General features: G+C 40.7%; 1 protein-coding gene across 1 annotated transcript in view; it reads right to left on the bottom strand.

Moving 5' to 3' along the window:
* Window positions 1-18,898, bottom strand: part of AR (androgen receptor) — a 173,875-nt gene extending 154,977 nt beyond the window's left edge. The window contains exon 1 of the mRNA XM_008064301.1: window positions 16,986-18,898. Coding sequence (XP_008062492.1) covers window positions 16,986-18,502 — 1,517 coding nt within the window. The 5' untranslated portion in view covers window positions 18,503-18,898. The remainder of the gene's footprint in view (window positions 1-16,985) is intronic.
* Window positions 18,899-19,152: the final 254 nt, after the last annotated feature.

Below are 19,152 nucleotides of genomic sequence, written 5' to 3'. Positions count from 1 at the left end.
CAGCCTCTGTGGAAAGCAGTGTGGCGATTCCTAAAAGCTCTAAATATCAACCTCCCATATGACTCTGCAATCCCCCTACTGGGAATATATTCTGAAGAACTCAAATCACTCTATAAAAAAGATACCTGCACACGTATGTTTATCGCATCATTGTTCACAATAGCAAGAACCTGGAACCCTCCGTGCTGTCCATCAAAATACAACTGGATTAAAAAATGTGGTACATATACACCATGGAATACTACGCAGCCATAAAAAAGAACAAAATCATGAACTTCTCAGCAACCTGGAAGGAACTAGAGTTTATAATACTGCGTGATCTCTCACAGAAACAAAGATCTGAGTATCACAAGTTCTCTCTCATAAGTGGACCTTGAACAACTATTGTAATACTATAAGAAAAGGATTGATGGGGCGGGAAACTAAAGAGGTTCAGGGACGGGAAGGGAGGTGGGATTAATGGTAGTCAATATATGTCTGGGGAAGGGGGGCACCCCTCTTCAACAAGGGTACCTGTACAATGCATATTTGTATACCTAACCCTTAACTGTACCCTACAATTTTAAAATAAAAAAAATATATATAAAAAATACATATTTTTTGAAAAAAAAATTTACCGAATATATGTCCTTGTTGATTTTGCCCTTTGGGGTACCACAAGAAAACATCCAACTTCTTTATTCCATGCCAATCCTTCATATATATTGATACAATAGTTATGTCCACTGCTCACTGCCTCTCTTACCCAGCATCTGAGCTCCTCCATGATTTACAAAAGGAGATGCCCCATGAATACTGGGGTTGAACTACACATTGCAAATATGGTCTGATCAGAATTTAACAGATCAAGACAATCACTTCTTTTATTCTGAATCCCTTACAGTAGTCCCTTGATATCCACTTGGTTCCAACTGCCTCCCCTAAAAATGCTCAAGTATCTCATATAAAACATATAAAAAGGCATCATATTTGCATTTAGCCTATGAACATCCTCCTGTATACTTTATTTATAGTTTCTTTAAACTGTCGAATCGTTATGTTTTACTGAGTGTTTTAAAGATATTTTCCACCTGCAGTTGCTGAAATCTGCAGATGTGGAATCTGTGGATATGGAGGGCCAGTTGTATTTCTGTTAATGGAACTTTTATGATCTATCAGTTGTTTTTGACAGCCACTTAATACTATTGACTGAGAATCATTTAATAAAGAAATACTTATGGAATATTTACTATGTACCACACTTTAAGCTATGTGTTTTGGAGATCTTATATCCAAGAAACAACCTTTCCCTAAAAGAGAAGAATGTTTAGAAAGATATTTAAAAGGATACAGCAAATAATTAAAATTTAAGGAACTATGTACCACATCAATGGAGAAGGAAGAAAGGGATAAGTGTAAAAGGTATTAAGCACTGATTCTTGTGGTCTAACATACATCATCTCATATGATCCTCTCCCCGCAAAATCTCATAAGCCAAATATTTCGAGCCCTGGTTTACAGATGAGGAAACTGAAGCCAGAATTCTTTCAACCATGTCATGTCAAAGAGATCACTTCTTCTTGGGTTGGGGGAGTTGAGAATATAAGTTTTGTAGGAGGTTTTATTTAAGCTAAGTTTAGACAAATGAATAGTATTGAAATTGGGATAGCCTTAAAGGTCAAAGGGATAAGAAGAAAAATAACATGATCACAAAACAAAGTGAGGATGGTTTAAAGTGAAAGTGACTAGATTGATTTGGTTACATTTTAAGACTTTTGTAAGGAAATTGTAGGAACTCGCGCTGGAAAAATAAGCCAAATCAAGAAGAGACTTAAACATCAGACTAAAAGAATTTGGGCTTTAACCCATAAGCAAATAAGAGGGAGCTGAAATTTTAATCATACATTACATAACTATATAGTCAGGCCTCCTCTGTGCTAAGCACTGAGAATAGAAAGAAAAATCAAACAGGACTCTCACCCTCAAGGAGCTTATAGACTAATGGACTTTTAAAACAGGATACTAAGGCTGTGGCATGGTGGTTCAAGCCAGTAATCCCAGCACTTTGGGAGGCGGAGGTGAGAGGATTGCCTGAGCCCAAGGGTTCGAGACCAGCCTGGACAACTTGGTGAGACTTCATCTCTACAATAAGTAAAAAAATTATCTGGGCATGGCGGTATGCGCCTGTGGTTTCAGTTACTTGGAAGGCTGAGGCAGAAGGATCACCTGAGCTCAGCAGATTGAGGCTGTGGTGGCTATGAGTGTGCTACTGCACTACAGCCTGGGCAACAGAGAGAGACTCAGATTCAAGAAACAAACAAACAAACAAACAAACAGACAAAAGAGCAACAACAAAACCAAGATACTAACAAGACTGGAGCTAAACTTTCAGAAGATCTGGTGGCCTGGGAAAACAACACATCCCTTCACCACCTTAATTCCCAAGGCCTTCAGCTTGGCTTTCACCAAATACTGTAAGGCCATCTCTGATGGAGAACTCTAAAACTGGAAAGGTGGAGAAGAGTCCATCCTGTTCAATTCCACATCTAACTTGGCATATTTTGAGTCAATCCAGCATCTCACTAAAGTTCAGCAAGTGTCAAAAGCAAATAACATACTATCTGAAAATATGAGTATGGTTAAGATTTTTGCTCTATTTTTAGATAGTTGGTGGCTGAAATATCTCAGTCTAACTTGGTCTTTCTTAATATAAAAGGCTGATCAAACAAATTTCTCAAATGAACAATTGGAAACACTCACCAACTATACATTTGCTAACCTTGGTTTGTAAAACAAAGATGAAAGGGAAAGTGGGATGGGCAAAGTAAACAGACCCAAAACATGCTTTGAAATAATTTTTTGCACCAAACACCAAGTGTTTCCATCTTTTCTCCCAACTTTAGGTTTATATGATATCCTCATCTATGGACTAATATTTAAGATCTACGAGGAACTCAAATGTGCCGAAAAGAAAAGAAACAAACAGCCCCATTACAAAGTAGGCAAAAGATATGAATAGAAGACATACGAGCAGCCAACAGATACATGAAAAAATGCTCAGACTCACTAATCATCAAAGAAATGTAAATTAAAACTACACTGAGATACCACCTAACTCCAGTCAGGATGGCCATCATCAATATCACAACAAACATCAGATGCTGGAGAGAATGCAGTGAAAAGGGAACACGTCTATACTGTTGAGTGTAAATTAGTACAACCTCTGTGGAAAACAGTGTGGTGATTTCTAAGAGATCTAAAAATCGACCTTCCATACGACCCTGCAATCCCCCTGCTGGGAATATACCCAGAGGAACTCAAATCACTCTATGAAAAAGATACCTGCACACACGTTTATCGCAGTGTTATTTACAATACCAAAAACATGAAACCAACCATGCTGCCCATCGAAAGAGGACTGGATAAAAAAAATGTGGTACGTATACATGATAGAATATTACACAACCATAAAGAAGAACAAAATTATGAACTTCGCAGCAACTTGGATGAACTTAGAGTCTGTAACACAGAATGATCTATCACAGAATCAAAGAACTGAGTACCACATATTCTCACTCATAAGCGGACCCTGAACGATTATCATAGTACAATAACAAAGGGATTGGCAGTAGTGGGAAACTGCCAGGGGAAGGGTGGAGGTGGGATTGGCAGTAGTGAGAAACTGCCAGGGGAGGAGGGGAGCACACCTCATTAACAAGGGTACCTGCGTAATGAACATTTGTATACCTAAGACTGAATAGTATACCACACATCTTTAAAATTAAAAAAAAAAAGTTGGTAAATGCTTCAGAGAGGTAGCCCAAAATGACAAGTTTGGAAAAATGCTTTCTCTCATGCACTTCCCATTTTCAAAGAGAATGTCTAATTATTTATCATTTATATGAATGGCAAGATCGCATCTTACTTAAAAGAAAACTTGGAGAGAGACAGACTTTCACCATAGCCTCCTTCCATTTCCACAGCAACAAAAAAATCTGACAGTCAAACTCATGACTTCCTTTGGGATTCTGCACAGTCCATTTGGTCCTAGAGGAATGGAAGTAGTATCTTGGCAGTGCTCTGAATCTCCCCTTATTATTTATTGTAAATCCCATATTCTGACATTTTTTTCCTGACATTTTGTTCTTTTTGTCCATTCTCTGGAAGGGGTTGGACTCTGCTCTTTCTCCCAATTCTCTGTCCAATTATGTTGATGAAGATAGTCAATTTTTTTAAAAGGTGAGGGAAGGGCAATACAGAAGGATGAATGGAGGGAGACAAGTCAGTGTGAGAAGAGAGTGGGACTGATAGAGTGGAAAGATATCTGCCAGTCTAAGAGTCTCAAGTTCAAGCTCTGGCTCTGCTACTTATTCACTATGTGATCTTAGGAAAGTGTCTTTTCCTTTAAGAGCTTTTAAAAGAAGCTAATGTATACTAAGGATAAGAGTTGCTCAATGTCTGAAGATTGGGCACAATGCTTTTGCATTTTAAAAACTTTCTGTAATACGAGTATTACTTCTTTCCCTAAATGTAGTGGAAAAGAACATACGTTGTGGAACTGGATTGCCTGGATTCCAATATTTGCTCTTCCACTTACTTGTTCTATAACCTTAGGCATGTTACTTAATTGCTTTGCCCCTGTTTCTTCATCTATAACATGAGAATAATAAGGTACCTACCTCACAGAGTTACTTTGAGGATTAAATGAATTAACACAGAAAAAGATCATAAAGCAGTTCCTGACTCCAAAAACTGTATACTTTCATTTTCTTACCTTGGGAGTTCTCCTATCTAAGCAGGCATTACGTTGCCCAGGTATGCAGTGGGTTTTGAGATCTTTCAAGTTCCTTGGGATTTCTAGGCCCTTTTAAACAATTCTTATAATCTTTTTTTCTAATGTCTGTCATAAGTTATCAACTTCTCACCACCCCTTTCTGTCACTCCACCTCAACTTTAATCTCTAGGGAACTCAGCTATTCGGTAAGGATCAGTGGACTATAATAGTGGCAATGCAATGCATAATGAAGTCATCTCAGTCACCATTCTTTCAGGACCTTAAAGTTGAATGGCTGGATTATCTGAGAAGTTGCTAATATTTCACAGAGGTTAGAATCTTGTGGCTAAAAGTCAGACTTCACGTGGCTGCATTCAAGTTCTGCTACTTTCTAGGTGTGTAGCTGTGTGACCCTTGGACAAGTGACTTAACCTCTCTGCACCTACTTCCTAAGGTTGATATGAAAATGTGCGGTGCCAAAGTTTATCACATAGCAAACACTAAGAAAGTGCTATTACTATTATCATTCTTTGTTCTAAGTATGGAATCACTTTTCCAATATAGACTTTTCCAAAGAAGTAACATACAGAACAGGCTCTGACTAATCTCAGGCATTAGCTTGCTGTGTGACCTTGACCAAGCCCCTTTCCATCTCTATGCCTCAGATACCACACCCATAGAATGAGGTAGCTGGACAAGATGGCTTCCAAAGTTCCAAGAATGCTAATATCCTAGGATTTTAGGCCATTTCTGTTCAGGTTTTCTGTAGATTCCAATTTTGATCAAAGCTAAAATGTCCTTTAAAAATCCACTTATTGTGTTTTTCTGGGAAAATTATTTTGGTATGTGGTCAGTAAAAACATAATAATATTTCAGTTTGATTGGGGCAGCAGCAGATTTGTAAGGTTTCCCAGTTTTTATTCACTATTTAGTTTAATCACCTGGCTTTTGGTTTGGGCAAAAAGAAAAGGTTCACTGTTTCCCCAAAATGAGGCCTCAGAATAACACTGAGAAAAGAACCACTTAGCCAGAATCCAAGAAAACTGAGTTCGTGCTCTAGTTCTATCATCAGCTCATTGTTTTACCTTGGAAAAGACCCTACTCTTCTCTAAGCCTCTATAAAGTAAAAAGGGAGAGGAGAGAGAGCACTGACAGTCTGAGTATTTTTTCTGAAGAGTAGGAAAGCTGGGGGTACTGTATGAAAACTGAGAAGAAGCCATTAGGATGTTCACCAGATAAATCAAATTTTATACATCCAAAATCAAACACTTAATTTCTATCTTCTCCATGTACCTGCTCTACATACAATCTTCCCTATCTCCGTAAATGACGATCTCAGTTTTCTAGTTGCTCAAACAAAAAAACTTGACAGTCATCCTTGTGTCTTCTCAATTTTTCCACAATGAATATTCAATCTGTCAGTAAATGTTGTTGGTGCTACCATCAAAACCCATACAGAATCCAGTCACTTCCTACCTCTTCCACTGTACCCCCTTAGTCTGAGTCACCATCATCTTTCATCTGGATTATTGCAGTGCCCTTGTCTCTCTGCTTCCCCTTTGCTCCCACAGTCTCTTCTCCACACAAACAGTAAACAAACAAATGTATGAGATATCAGAGTATGACAGATGCTATGAAGAGGAGGGATCCTGTTAAAATGTAACTCAGATCATGTTACTTCGCTCAAAACCTTGCAATACTCCCCATCTCAGAGTAAAAACCAAAGTCTTAAGGAAGACCTATCACGCTCCTCATTAACTGATCTCACTTCCTGTCACTCTCTACATACTTATACTAGCCATATGGGCCTCCTTGCTGTCCTCCATTACACTAAGTGTGCTCCTGCCTCAGTCCCTTTTGTTCCCTGTGTCTGAAATATTTTAACCCCAGATATTCATATAGCTAACTTCCTCATTTCCTTCAGGTCACTGTTCAAATGTCACCATCTCAGTAAGGCTTTCCCTGACCAACAAACAAAATATTCCTTCCCACTATCAATCTCTATCCCCTACACTTTGCTGAGTTATTCCCCATGACACTTTTCACCCTCTGATATATTCTACATGTCTCCTTTCACTAAACTGTCAGCTCCGAGGAGGGAGTTTAGTTTACCTTGTTCACTGCTGCACCATCAGTGTCTAGTATAGAATGTGGTAAACAGTAGATGCTCAATAAGTATTTATTGAATAAATGCAGTCTGTAAAATAGAATGGCAAGGTTACTGGCACTCAGAACTCCCACACAACAAAATCCATCAGTCTGGTGGGTAAGAAAGACATCTAGAAGCCTTAAAAGCTTTACCAATTTCTATTATTGATACTGGTTGTGGTTCTTTTGCCTCTCTGACTCTCATCTTTCCTATCTATGAGGTAAAAAGAGCCATGAGACAAATGCAGGAACACATGATTCAGAGAAGAAAGAGTGTGACTGAAATCCTGGCTCTGTCACTTGAAGCTGTTTGACTGTAGGCATGTTACCTAACCTCTATGAACATATTTACAATGGGAATAATAGTACAATAGTAGCATGAATGTCATAAAAATATTCCAAAGCCTGGCTACTTGTACAGGTTAGAGATGAGAATGAACTACAATAATGGAATACAAAACTGTCACTGCTCCCTGTTCCACATGCAAAAAAATGTTATCAAGAAGGTAAAATATTACTAAAAATGTCTGCCACTTTGGGAAGAACATCCCAGATGAAACACTAAGTACCACAGTTGCTTATTTATTGCCTGGTGATAGGAAGTTCTGGTTCAAGTTATCCTGTGATAGGGCCTTGGCTCTATGTTGAAATCACCAAAGGAGGCTGACCACACCCAGGAATATCCTGTCTCAGGACGCTTGCAGTCCCCCTAGTGGCCATGTGGTAGGACTACACTTCCACAAACAACCTACTCAACCTGAAAAGGACAGGGCCCATGTTAGCGGGTGGACCATTTCAGAAAGCTACATTGCCCAATTCAGCAAACCCTTATAAAATTGTCATGTGTCCTCTTACTCCCCAAATTGTTTGATTTGGCTTTATCATTTACATCCCTTCACTAAAACCGTGAAGCCGCATTTATATAGTACCTCAAAGCAAGACACCAGGATTAATAGAAACTTTGAGAGCAGAAAAATAACTCTTGATCTGACCACGACACTGGACATCTTACACCGAACTCAAACTCATTTAATCACCCTCAATTTTATTTATTTAATTAATTAATTAATTTATTTTGAGTTGGAGTCTCACTCAGTCGCCCAGACTGGAGTGCAGTGGCCGCTCCCGGCCACCGCAGCCTTGATCTGCTGGGCTCCGGCGATCCTTCCACCTCAGCCTTCCGAGTGGTTGGAAGTACAGGCGCGCGCTGCCATGCCCAGATAATTTTTGATTTATTGTAGAGATGAGGTTTCTCCAAGTGGCCCAGGCGGGTCTTGAACCCACGGGCTCAGGCAATCCACTCATTTCAGCCTCCCAAAGGCACGGGATTACAGGCTGAGCCACCGAGCCCAGCTACCCTCAATTTTAATTCATTAGTCATGTTATTGGAGACTTACACAAAGACAACAAAAATATGTTCCCAGAACAAGTAACTAAGGCAAGAAACTAACCTGACGAGAGTGGTACTGTTGAATAAGCAGAAATAGAATGTAACACCTTGCTCCAGTTCATTCTTTATTATCTTCCCAAAGGTACCACCTCCTGTTACTTGAAATATCCTTCAGGACTTGTAATCTATTAGCTGAGTTCAGTCAAACTCCCATACACTTCCATGAGGATTAGAGCCAGCCATAGGTAATATGTTGACCACTTCACCCTCTATCGATCTGTTTATTCTTTGAATGCCTACATTATAAAAAATTGACACCATGCAATCGAGCATCTCATCATACTGACATCATGGCATTGTGGTACTCTTTTTGGTTGCATTTTTTATTTTTGTTTGTTTGTTTAGTGGCTATAAAATTCGTGAAAGCAGTGACCTTAAAAAGATTCTCTATGAATTGTATCAACTTTTTCTTGATCTTCTCCTAATATACGTTGGGCACATAGCAGGTACCTAATGAAAAGCGGGTAACTGACAGAATCTCTTTTTAAAAAATCACTACATTAGGGTAATTTCTAAAGCCAGATATTAGGTCACAATAAAGTCCTTTTCCGGGTAGCCTGTGGTTCACGCACCATTATCAGGACACTGCGACTGCAGCTGATTAGTTATGCTCCTTAGCCTAGAGTGCTAATGAAGCCAAAGTTCAGTCCCTGCATAGATGAATTTTATCTTTGCTTTATGGTTATGGAGCACATCCCTGAAAAGAAGCCTAAATTATACAAGAGTAAATGAACCATTTCCCCATCTAGAAATACACATCAGAAAGAGTGTTGTCATTTACTTTATACAAAGAACAACATAAAAAACATAAAATTGTGACTTTAGATCCTTACACAAACTGGAACATAAGCCAAATATAGATAGTGATTTCTGTGGCCTAGTTTACATTTGTTACCTTTTCATGTTAGCTTTCTACATAGAAATAATTATTATTCCTCATCCCCTTGTTAACAGTGTCAAATCCAAATTCTAAAAAAAAGGACTGTTAACTACACAAGCCTTATTAGACTTCTTTCCTGCTGTCCTCTAAAGACATGAAAATTTAGAAACACTCTCCTATTCATCCAGGAAGGCGATGGCATTACCAGTTTCAATTTACAGCTGAGAAAAACTGAGAATGATGTCCCTATGCAGCCTTCATACAGGATGAAATGGAGTTTGTTTTAACTTTCATAGCAGCAGCAGAAATCTTCTGCCCTGCAAGTCCCAGAGGTATTCAAAACTTAGATATTTTCAGCAAGGTTTCAGGGTACAAGATCAATATACAAAAATAAATTATATTTCAATACACTGGCAATGAAAATCTCAAAAGAAAATCAAGAAAACAATTCCATTTATAATAGTGTCAAAAATAAAATCATTAGGCATAAATTTAACAAAAGAAGTGCAAAACATATACTCTGAAAACTATAAATCATTGTTGAAAAATGTAAAGAAGACCTAAAAAGGTAGAAAGACATTCTATATTCACGGATCAGAAAACTTAACATTGTTATGATGGCAACACTCCCGAAACTGATCTACAGACTCAACACAGTCCTTATCATAATCTCACCTGGCTTCTTTGTAGAAATTGATAAACTGATCCTAACTCATATGTATATTCAAGAAACCCACAATAGCCAACACAATCTTGAGAAAGAACAAAGTTGGAAGACTCATACTTCCTCATTTCAAAACTTATTTAAAAACCTACAGTAATCAAGACAGTGTGATACTGGCACAAGGATAGACATAAAGTTCAATAGAATACAGTTGAGAGTTCAGAAATAAACCCTTAAATTTACAGTCAACAGATTTTATACAAAGGGTGCTGAGAGAGTTGAGTGGGGAAAGATTTAGCAAATGACACTAAGAGAACTGGATATTCACATGCAAAAGAATGAAGTTGGACTACTATCTCAATCATATATAAACATTACACAGAACGTGATCAAAGACTTTAACATAAACAACTATAACTATAAAACTCTTAGAAGGAAACAGAGGTGTAAATCTTTGTGCTCTTGGATTAGGCAAAGTTTTCTTAGATATAACATCAAAATCATAAGCCAAAATAGTTAAAAAAAATAGATAAATGGGACTTCATCAAATTAAAAAACCTTTGTGCTTCAATTGATACCATCAAGGAAGTGAAAAGAAAAAAAAGTGAAAAGACAATCCAAAGAATGTGAAAAAAATATTCACAAATCACAAAAAACTTGCATCCAGAATATATAAAGGACTCTAAAACCCAATAATAAAAAAGACAAATAACTCAAGTAAAAAAGCCGAAGAAATACAAACAGCTAATAAACACATGAAAAAATGTTGAAAATTATTAGTCATTAAGGAAATGCAAATAAAAAACACAGGAAGATACCACTTCACACACACTAGGGTAGCTCTAATCAAAAAGACAGATAGTAACAAGTGTTGGCAAGGATGTGGAAGAAACTGAACCCCCATATTTTGCTGGTGGGAATGTAAAACAGTATAGCTACTTTTGAAAACAGTTTGGCAGTTCTTGAAAAGGTAAACACAGAGGTACCATATGACCGGGAAATTTCACTCCTATGTATGTACCCAAAATAAATGAAAACATATGGTCACAAAAATGTGCACATGAATGTTCACAGCAATATTAATCATAATAGTCAAAAGTGAAAACTACCTTAATGTCCATCAACTGATAAATGGATAGATAAAATGTGGCATAGCCATACAATGAAACATTATTCAGCTATAAAAAATAATAAAGTATTGATTTATACTTCAACATGGATGAATCTTAAAATATTATTTATGTGGAAAAAAGCTGGTCACAAAAGACTATATATTGCATGGTTCCATTTAGACAAAATGTTAGAATGAGCAAATTCATAAAGACAAGAAGTAGATTAGTGACTGTTTAGTATTGAGGGAGTATAGGGGGTTGACTGCTAAGGGGCACAAGATTTCTTTTGGGATGATTAAAATGCTCTAAAATTCATTGTGGTAATGGTTGCATAGCTCCAAATATACTAAAAACCATGAAACTGTACACTTTAAATATGTAAATTGTATGTACTGTGAAATATGTCTAAAAAAACTTCTTAAAAAACAAAACTTAGATGCTAAGTAATCTAAATTGACAGCATTCTCAAGTGACCAGGATTTTTTTTTTTTTTGAGTTGGAGTCTCACTCTGCTGCCCAGACTGGAGTGCAGTGGCCGCTCCCGGCCACCACAGCCTCCACCTGCTGGGCTCCGGCGATCCTTCCGCCTCAGCCTTCCAAGTAGCCGGAATTACAGGCATGCACTTCCACGCCCAGCTGATTTTTTGATTTATTGTAGAGATGAGGTCTCACTGCCCAGGCGGGTCTTGAACCTGCGGGCTCAGGCAATCCACTCACCTCAGCCTCCCAAAGGCGCGGGATTACAGGCTGAGCCACCGAACCCGGCGACCAGGATTTTAATGCTATAAATTTATCTAGCGAAATTACTCTCAACCCTGGTGTGATCCTAAGGTTGACAGCAAAAATCGGTATGAAGAGATGGTGTATCATCATCCATGAATGTGCAAGAAATAATTCGTGGACTACCATCTCTGTGTAGCAGCCACTGAGAGTAGCCCTTACTGAGCAACAATCTAAAGCTTTATCTGTCAGGTAAGAAGCTTTGAGAAAAAAGGCTGGGAAGTATTGCTCTAGAAAGATCCCCCACATGGCAAACAAGCATCAGAGAAAATGCAACTATATCTACTGTGTCACCTAGCAAAGTGGTGATCACTAAACACCCTTGTGACCTACTCAAACTTACATGAATGCAGTGAATAAACCAGAAAAATATGGGGTCTTTTTCTAAGGGTGCTATGCAAATGTGAGACTTCATTATTCTCTTCTATATGATGAAGGGCAACCAAAGTCAGTGACTGTACAAAAATGTAAAAATAATTAAAAAAAAAAAGTCAGTTCTGTGTTTAAGATGAGGATAACATACTCTGAATTTAACATCCCAGAACTTGATAAAATGCTGGCTGAGAAAGCCTGCAGTTGAATCACTTCTTTAATAATTTCCTCTGTTTTCAAATGATTAAGTTTCATATAACTTGAGCAGATTACCCCAGCTGGACACTACTAGCAAGCACCCTTACCGGAAGAGTAGGTACTGCTTATGACAGTGTTGTTGAGTTCTGACCAAGACAGAGCTATGGGAGTAAGGAAGAGATTCCAGTTATTCTCACGCTTTTCTCATGCTCTCAGAGAGGGGTGTAAATATTTCAGTAGAAGGAAAGAGACAGAGATCAAGAGAGAGAGAGAGAGAGAGACAGAGACAGTAACCAGTAAAATTGCCAAGTATCCAAGCCATTTGGTGTAGTTCCCTCAGCAACCGTTGAATCAGGCTCTAACCTCAAGGTAAAGAAGCCCTGTTACTCATTTTGCAATCCCCTCATGCCATCTAGTCTTAAGAGAAAGGTGCTGGAGTTGATCTGATCTGTTACTCTCCTTTTTTTTGTTTGTTTTAAGAGCTTCTTTAGGAGCACACCACAGATGTAATGAGAAAAATATCTAGCGAAGTGAAAAGAAGAGTCTATATTTCAATGTCAAAACATGAAAAGAGTAGAATAAAAGAAAATCAGGGACAGGCAGCACTTGAGGAAGCTGCAGACAAAGAGAAAATGGTGGAAGTGGGGTGGGGAGAGATTTCCTTACCTCTATGGCAAACCTCATTAAACTTGATTTTTTTTGTTTGCTTTTTATTTTTCAAAATCATGATTTCGGATTTTGCTATAAAATAAGCCCTTGCTTTGCTACATTCAACCTGCATTCTGCTCCCTGCTTGTGTAGGGTTCCAAATGAAACTGGCAGTCTTGATATCATCATTAAAAAATAATAAAATTACCCACATCTCTAACTCCAACTCACATAATCTCACCAACAACAGACACAATACATGTACGAGTCAGGAGACCAAATAATTATTTGCTTTAAATGCATATATGGGACTCCAGATGAGAAAGTTACTAAGGGGAGTAAAAACACTTAACAAAATTAAATGCACCAGCAAATTCAATATATTATTTCAAAGTTTACAATGGAAAGAATGGAAGTGTGATGAGGTAAAATTAGCACTAGCAAAAAGCACCTCAGAATGATCCTGCAAATTGGAAAGACTGAAACTTCAAAAATTTCTCTCACGCATGATAATCTTTGGCCACACTGAGCTGTGGGGAAGCAAGAGGGCTACATCCTGTGGATACTACCAAATGGGTTGCCTCCCAGTGTGACTATTTTGTCCTCGGGTTCTAATTATTGGAATCTATACAGAACTAACCAGCTATTTGCTAACCACAGAGGAAAGATGCTTCTTCCCAAATCATTGACCCTCAAAGCCTAAGTCTTAGTTTCAAAGCAACATGCTTGGTTTCAAAGCAAAATTCTGCTTTACAAAACAGACACACTGCTCTTTATAAGATTGTCATAAAGTCTTCTTGATAACTGAGAAGGAGAGAGGAGATTAAAAGAAGAGAATAAAATGGCCTTATTTAAAAAAAAATAAAAACAAAACAGAGAAAGGCAGGACTTGTCAATCTCAAGACACTACTAAAATATTACTACCTATTATAGAGACCAGAATAAACTACAAAGATAAAAATTAAAATGTTCTTTCTGCATCTGGATGACTTTTCTATACCCCAACTCCAATTTCTGCATGGAATTCCCTAGGACTCAACTCCCAACAATAAATGTTTGCCATATGATTGTGCTGATTGCTGGCAATAAGGGGCCCTACTTCTGTCAAGTGAACGAGTGGTCAATTAACAAAGTTGTAGTCTTATTTAATCTTGGAGAGAAGACAGCTCTATAAAATATCATCAAGGTTTCACACAAGCCCCTTCACTTTTTATTATTCCTTCTGTTCAAACCACACACTAAATTAAGTAACAAAAAATGACCACCTTCATCTAGCCTCTCTCATCTCTTGGCAGAAACATTGTAAATGTATTAAGGACACAAAGTTAGTGCAGACTTTACAACATTTTTAAAAAATTACCCTCCACAAAATAAAGTATTGTGCATAAACACACACACACACACACACACACACACACACACACACACACACTTGGAAAAGGGAAAAATCCAAAAGGTCATTGGAAGTCTCTAGAATTTTGAGATTTTTAACTAAAAGTTGACACAATGCATGCAGTACAGAGAAGGAAGAAGCTCTGGCTTTGTCCTAAAAAATTCCGTGCCCGTCACCAAATCATGTCCCTACAAAGTAGGGAAAGAAAGAGAAAGTAAGAAAGCGTCAACTTTAAAATTGAGATTGGTTACATTCTGATGAAACTGATTGATTTTCAATAAACTGACTCAAGGATTTTCTATGTCCTAGAATCATAATATCTTTGTCAACCCATGAGACAGGAATACCAGTTTTCTCTTTCACCAAATTCCTCATAACTAGTTCTGCAATCATAAATCAGAAAAATGTTAAATAACTTGTACTTTCTGTGGGTACTGCTAAATTCTCACTATTAATTTGATGTCATTAATTTAAGGAGAGTGTCAAGGAGGCATCAATGCATGACAATTTTCCTAATAGAGAAGCTTTTTCCATCAAGACCTAAAATAAAATCACCAAACTCGCTGTCTATCTGATGGGAAGAACTTTTTGCTCTCTATAGCCACTCCCTGAAAATGTTAGTTGTGACTTCTAGGCGCATATCCCCTAACAAATATCTGGAACCATTAGTTTCCACCTTGCTAAACATGTAAGTTGGTTGGAAGTGGGGGGCATGCAGAAGATGGAAGTTTCCAGTAACTGGCTTTAGCATCATGGTAAGTCAAGAAGCACCTCAGACACTTCTCCTCCAGAAAGGTTTACAGTAGAAGAGGGGCTTCACTATCCAAGTGACAGTCCTAGAAAAGAATTAACCCTACCACATAAATTTGTTCTCATAAAATGAAAATACCTTTTATACCATGGTATAAGCCCATTACAAAAATAAACACTCTAAATTAACTGGAAAAGACTTTGACAATATCTAATGAACCCTTTGAAAATCATGTAAGCCAAACATTAAAAACCCAAATAGAATGTAAAACCTAGTGAGAAGCTGTTTCTTCAACAGCCCGGAAAATAATATTTTATGAAATCCTACCCTCCTCTTTCTTTCTTTACTGACACTGTGCTATCAACCTTCCAAGAATGAAAACATCAGTGAAAGTAGGCAAATTGTTGAATTTAAGTCACCAAAGATGTTTTATGGTTAACAAAGAAATCTTGGGGAAGTCATATAAAAGAAAATGGCAACAGAAACACGGACTAAGACACAAATCCACAGGGGCATCAGCACCTGACCGACCCAAGGGATTAATTTCCCAGGTCAATATGTCCTCCCTCACCAGATAAATGAATATCTTAATTTGCTGGGAAAAAATAATCTTCAGCATAATCCTTAAGACGCTCAACAACTGTGGTGAGGATGAATTTTTAATAAGCACAATGCAACTGCCTGCCACTTTTCTCGTGTCCTAATTAAAACTCTGGAGTAAGATTATGGCTCATAGGTCACTAACAGTTCTTATTCAATTTGTTAGAGCTAACAGCACATGTTTTAAATGCAAGCAGATCCTTAAAATGGAAGGATATAATAAAGAACCTCATTCCTCACTCCGAAATGCAGATTTCAGAGCACAGTGGAATAGCAGGAAATGCTTTACAAAAAATTGTCTCCAACACTTTTGTAAGTGAGACTCAAACCTGGTTTAATTGTTAATTAAAATAACATTCTCCTTTTTACAGATCTGACGCAAACCTGAAGCAGGGGGCTATCAATCTATTACAATCCACAGAGAAAACAAACACTTTCCAAGATAAAAATGACCCAAGCAACTACTCCGAACATAGTCAACCAACGCAGAGAAACCTGTGAAGGCAATTCCTGTGCAGTCTTTACCAAGAAAATTATCCCCCTGCCTACCCTAGAGGTATCTGGTTGAATTATCTCCGCTGACCTCCAATTGTGAAGCAAGTCCCCAGCTGCTTCCAGAGAAGGAAGTTCACCCCTTCACACAATGGCCCTCAGCACCTTGAAACCACTTTCTTTGCCTAGCTGGGAATTTCATTTTATCTCTTTGAAGGAGGCGCGCTGAGAAAAGCTAAGGCCAGTCTTTTTGCCTCTTATCTGCTGAGACCTGCCACAGGCTGAAAGGGAAACCCTACCTGACTCAAAGAGGAAAAATTGCCCAAATTTTTGGTCGAAGTTCTCAGACTTTGAGGAGGGGAGATAAAAAAAGGAGTGGAGACTTTAAGGACCTTATCTAGGAAGGTGGTCGGAGCAAGTATCTGTAAGTTTGAAAGCCGCAGGACCTGCAGTATCAGGAGGTGTCAAGGATTTTGAGTGACAGGGGAGTTGTTGAGTGGAAGGTCAGGAATCAACACCTAGTGCGCGCAGCAGGAGTTAGGGGCACTCAGGTTGAATCTTTAGCCGGCCGGTAGTCCCCGGGAGAGAGCTCCAGATTTAGAACAGCCCTTTCTACGGAACTCGGCTGAGCTGTCCCAGGGACAATCTGGGTATTCGCGTGGGGAGAACCAGCTAGACACCCAGAATGCAGAACAACTCTGTGCCCTGGGCCGCAAGTCGACATTTATGGGAGCATAAACTTACCGCATGTCCCCGTAAGGTCCGGAGTAGTTCTCCATCCAGGGGCCCATCTCGCTTTTGACACAGCTGGGACTGGGATAGGGCACTCTGCTCACCACGCCGCCAGGGTACCATACGTCGGGTGCAGGGAAGTCGCCTTCCTGGCCTGCCAGCCCCTGAGGTGGCCGAGTGTAGCCATAGGGGGCTACAGCCCCTGCCTCACCTGCACCAGCACCGCCGCCCCCACCACATGGTCCATACAACTGGCCTTCTTCGGCTGTGAAGAGAGTGTGCCAGGATGAGGAAGCGGCGGCTGAAGGCGACCCGGAGCCGGGTCCCGTTGTACCCCCGCCATGCAGGCTCGTCAGGTCCCCATAGCGGCACTGTGTCGCCGCGGCCGCCCAGGCGCTGCTGTAGTCCAGCGGGTTCTCCAGCTTGATGCGGGCGTGGGGATGGGGAGGCGGCGGAGGGGGCGGCGGCCCGGCCAGAGTCAGTGGAAAGTTGTAGTAGTCGCGACTCTGGTATGCTGCTGTTTCGTCCAGAGCTCCGGACTTGTACAGAGGCAGGGTGGATGGCAGCTCAAGGGTCCCGGCGGTCCCTCCTTCGCCGCTTCCAGAGCAGCCCAGGCTTTCGCCTTCTAGTCCTTTGGCATAACCTCCTTTGAAAGGGGAAGAATACTCAGCAGTCTCTTCAGTGCTCTTGCCTGCGCTGTCGTCCAACAGGGAACCTTTGCATTCGGCCAATGGTGCACAGGGAGAAGGACGCACAGCGGACGGACCTACCAGGAGCGGGGCATACATGCAATCCCCCCGAAGCTGTTCCCCAGGACTCAGATGCTCCAACGCCTCCACACCCAAGCCCATGGACACCGACACTGCCTTACACAACTCTTTGGCGCTGTCAGAGATGGTCGAAGTGCCCCCCAGGTAACTGTCCTTGGAGGAGGTGGGAGCCCCAGTGGCCTCTCTTGCTCTCCCGCCGCTGCTGCCTTCGGATACTGCCTCCTGCTGCTGTTGCTGAAGGAGTTGCATGGTGCCGGCCTCGCTCAGGATATCTTTAAGGTCTGCAGAGCAGCTGCTTAAGCCTGGGAAAGTGGGGCCCAGCAGGGACAACGTGGATGGGGCAGCTGAGTCATTCTCGTCCGGAGGTGCTGGTGGCTGCTGTGGCAGTCCCTTGCTGGCAGCCGCGGAGGCTCCAGGCTCCGGGACGCAGCCGCTCTTGGGGGCAGACTGCTGCTGTGAAACCTCCTGTTCCTCGTCCAGGGCCAGATAGCCTGTGGGGCCTCTGCTCTGGGCTTGGGGAGAGCCATCCTCTCCCTGCTGTTGCTGCTGCTGCCTAGGGCTGGTCTCCTGCTGCTGCTGCTGCTGCTGCTGCTGCTGCAAACGAGCGCTGACAGGTGCTGCGCTGGCGGCCTCAAGGTGCCTGGAACCCGGGTTCTGGATCACTTCGCGCACGCTCTGGAACAGATTCTGGAAAGCTCCTCGATAGGTCTTGGAGGGCGGCCGAGTGTAGACCCTCCCCAGCCCTAACTGCACCTCCATCCTTGAGCTTGGCTGAGTCTTCCACCAAGTTCCTTTACCCCACTTTCCCTTCTCTTGCTCAGAAGAGTTCAACAGGCTGTGATGATGTGGTAGTGACTGCAGCTAGCTGCTCACCTGCCGGAAGCTCCAGGGAAGGAAACTTGCAGGAGCAACCACACAAAAAGCGCACTGCCAGACTCAAAGTCTCGTGCAGAGGAAGACACGCGGTAGACACGATCTGCCTTGCTAGGCTCACAGTCTGTCCCTGAATACTTGAAGGGTAGATTCAAAAGATGCTCAAATCTTAAAAGAGAGAGAGAGAGAAAAAAGCAAAAATCCCCCACCTTCCTAATTTAGTGTCTACTGAAGCAGGTGCAAATAAGAACCAAGTTATTTTCTTTTTGTTTTGTTTTGGTTTGTTTTGGGCTACTGAAGCCCCGACTGCCCTTTCATCTTTTGATCTCTGGTTCCTCTCTTGGAGTTCGAGGTGGAGGAAACCAGGGGGCCCTCCCCGCGTGCAGCCTAACCAGCCAGGTCTTGGGTGCAGTGCCGAAGTCGCTCCCCAGTTGCCTGGCTGCCAAGAGCCTTCTTTGCAACGTGCCCCTTAGCTCACCCGCTCGCAGTCAAAGGGAGTTACCTCTCTGCAAACTCCGGCTGGTAGCTCTGGGCCG

The sequence above is a fragment of the Carlito syrichta genome, unplaced genomic scaffold (assembly GCF_000164805.1).
Source record: "Carlito syrichta isolate Samal-C Ts95f unplaced genomic scaffold, Tarsius_syrichta-2.0.1 Scaffold307264, whole genome shotgun sequence".
Classification (NCBI taxonomy): domain Eukaryota; kingdom Metazoa; phylum Chordata; class Mammalia; order Primates; family Tarsiidae; genus Carlito; species Carlito syrichta.
This window is presented reverse-complemented; position numbering and strand designations above follow the sequence as displayed.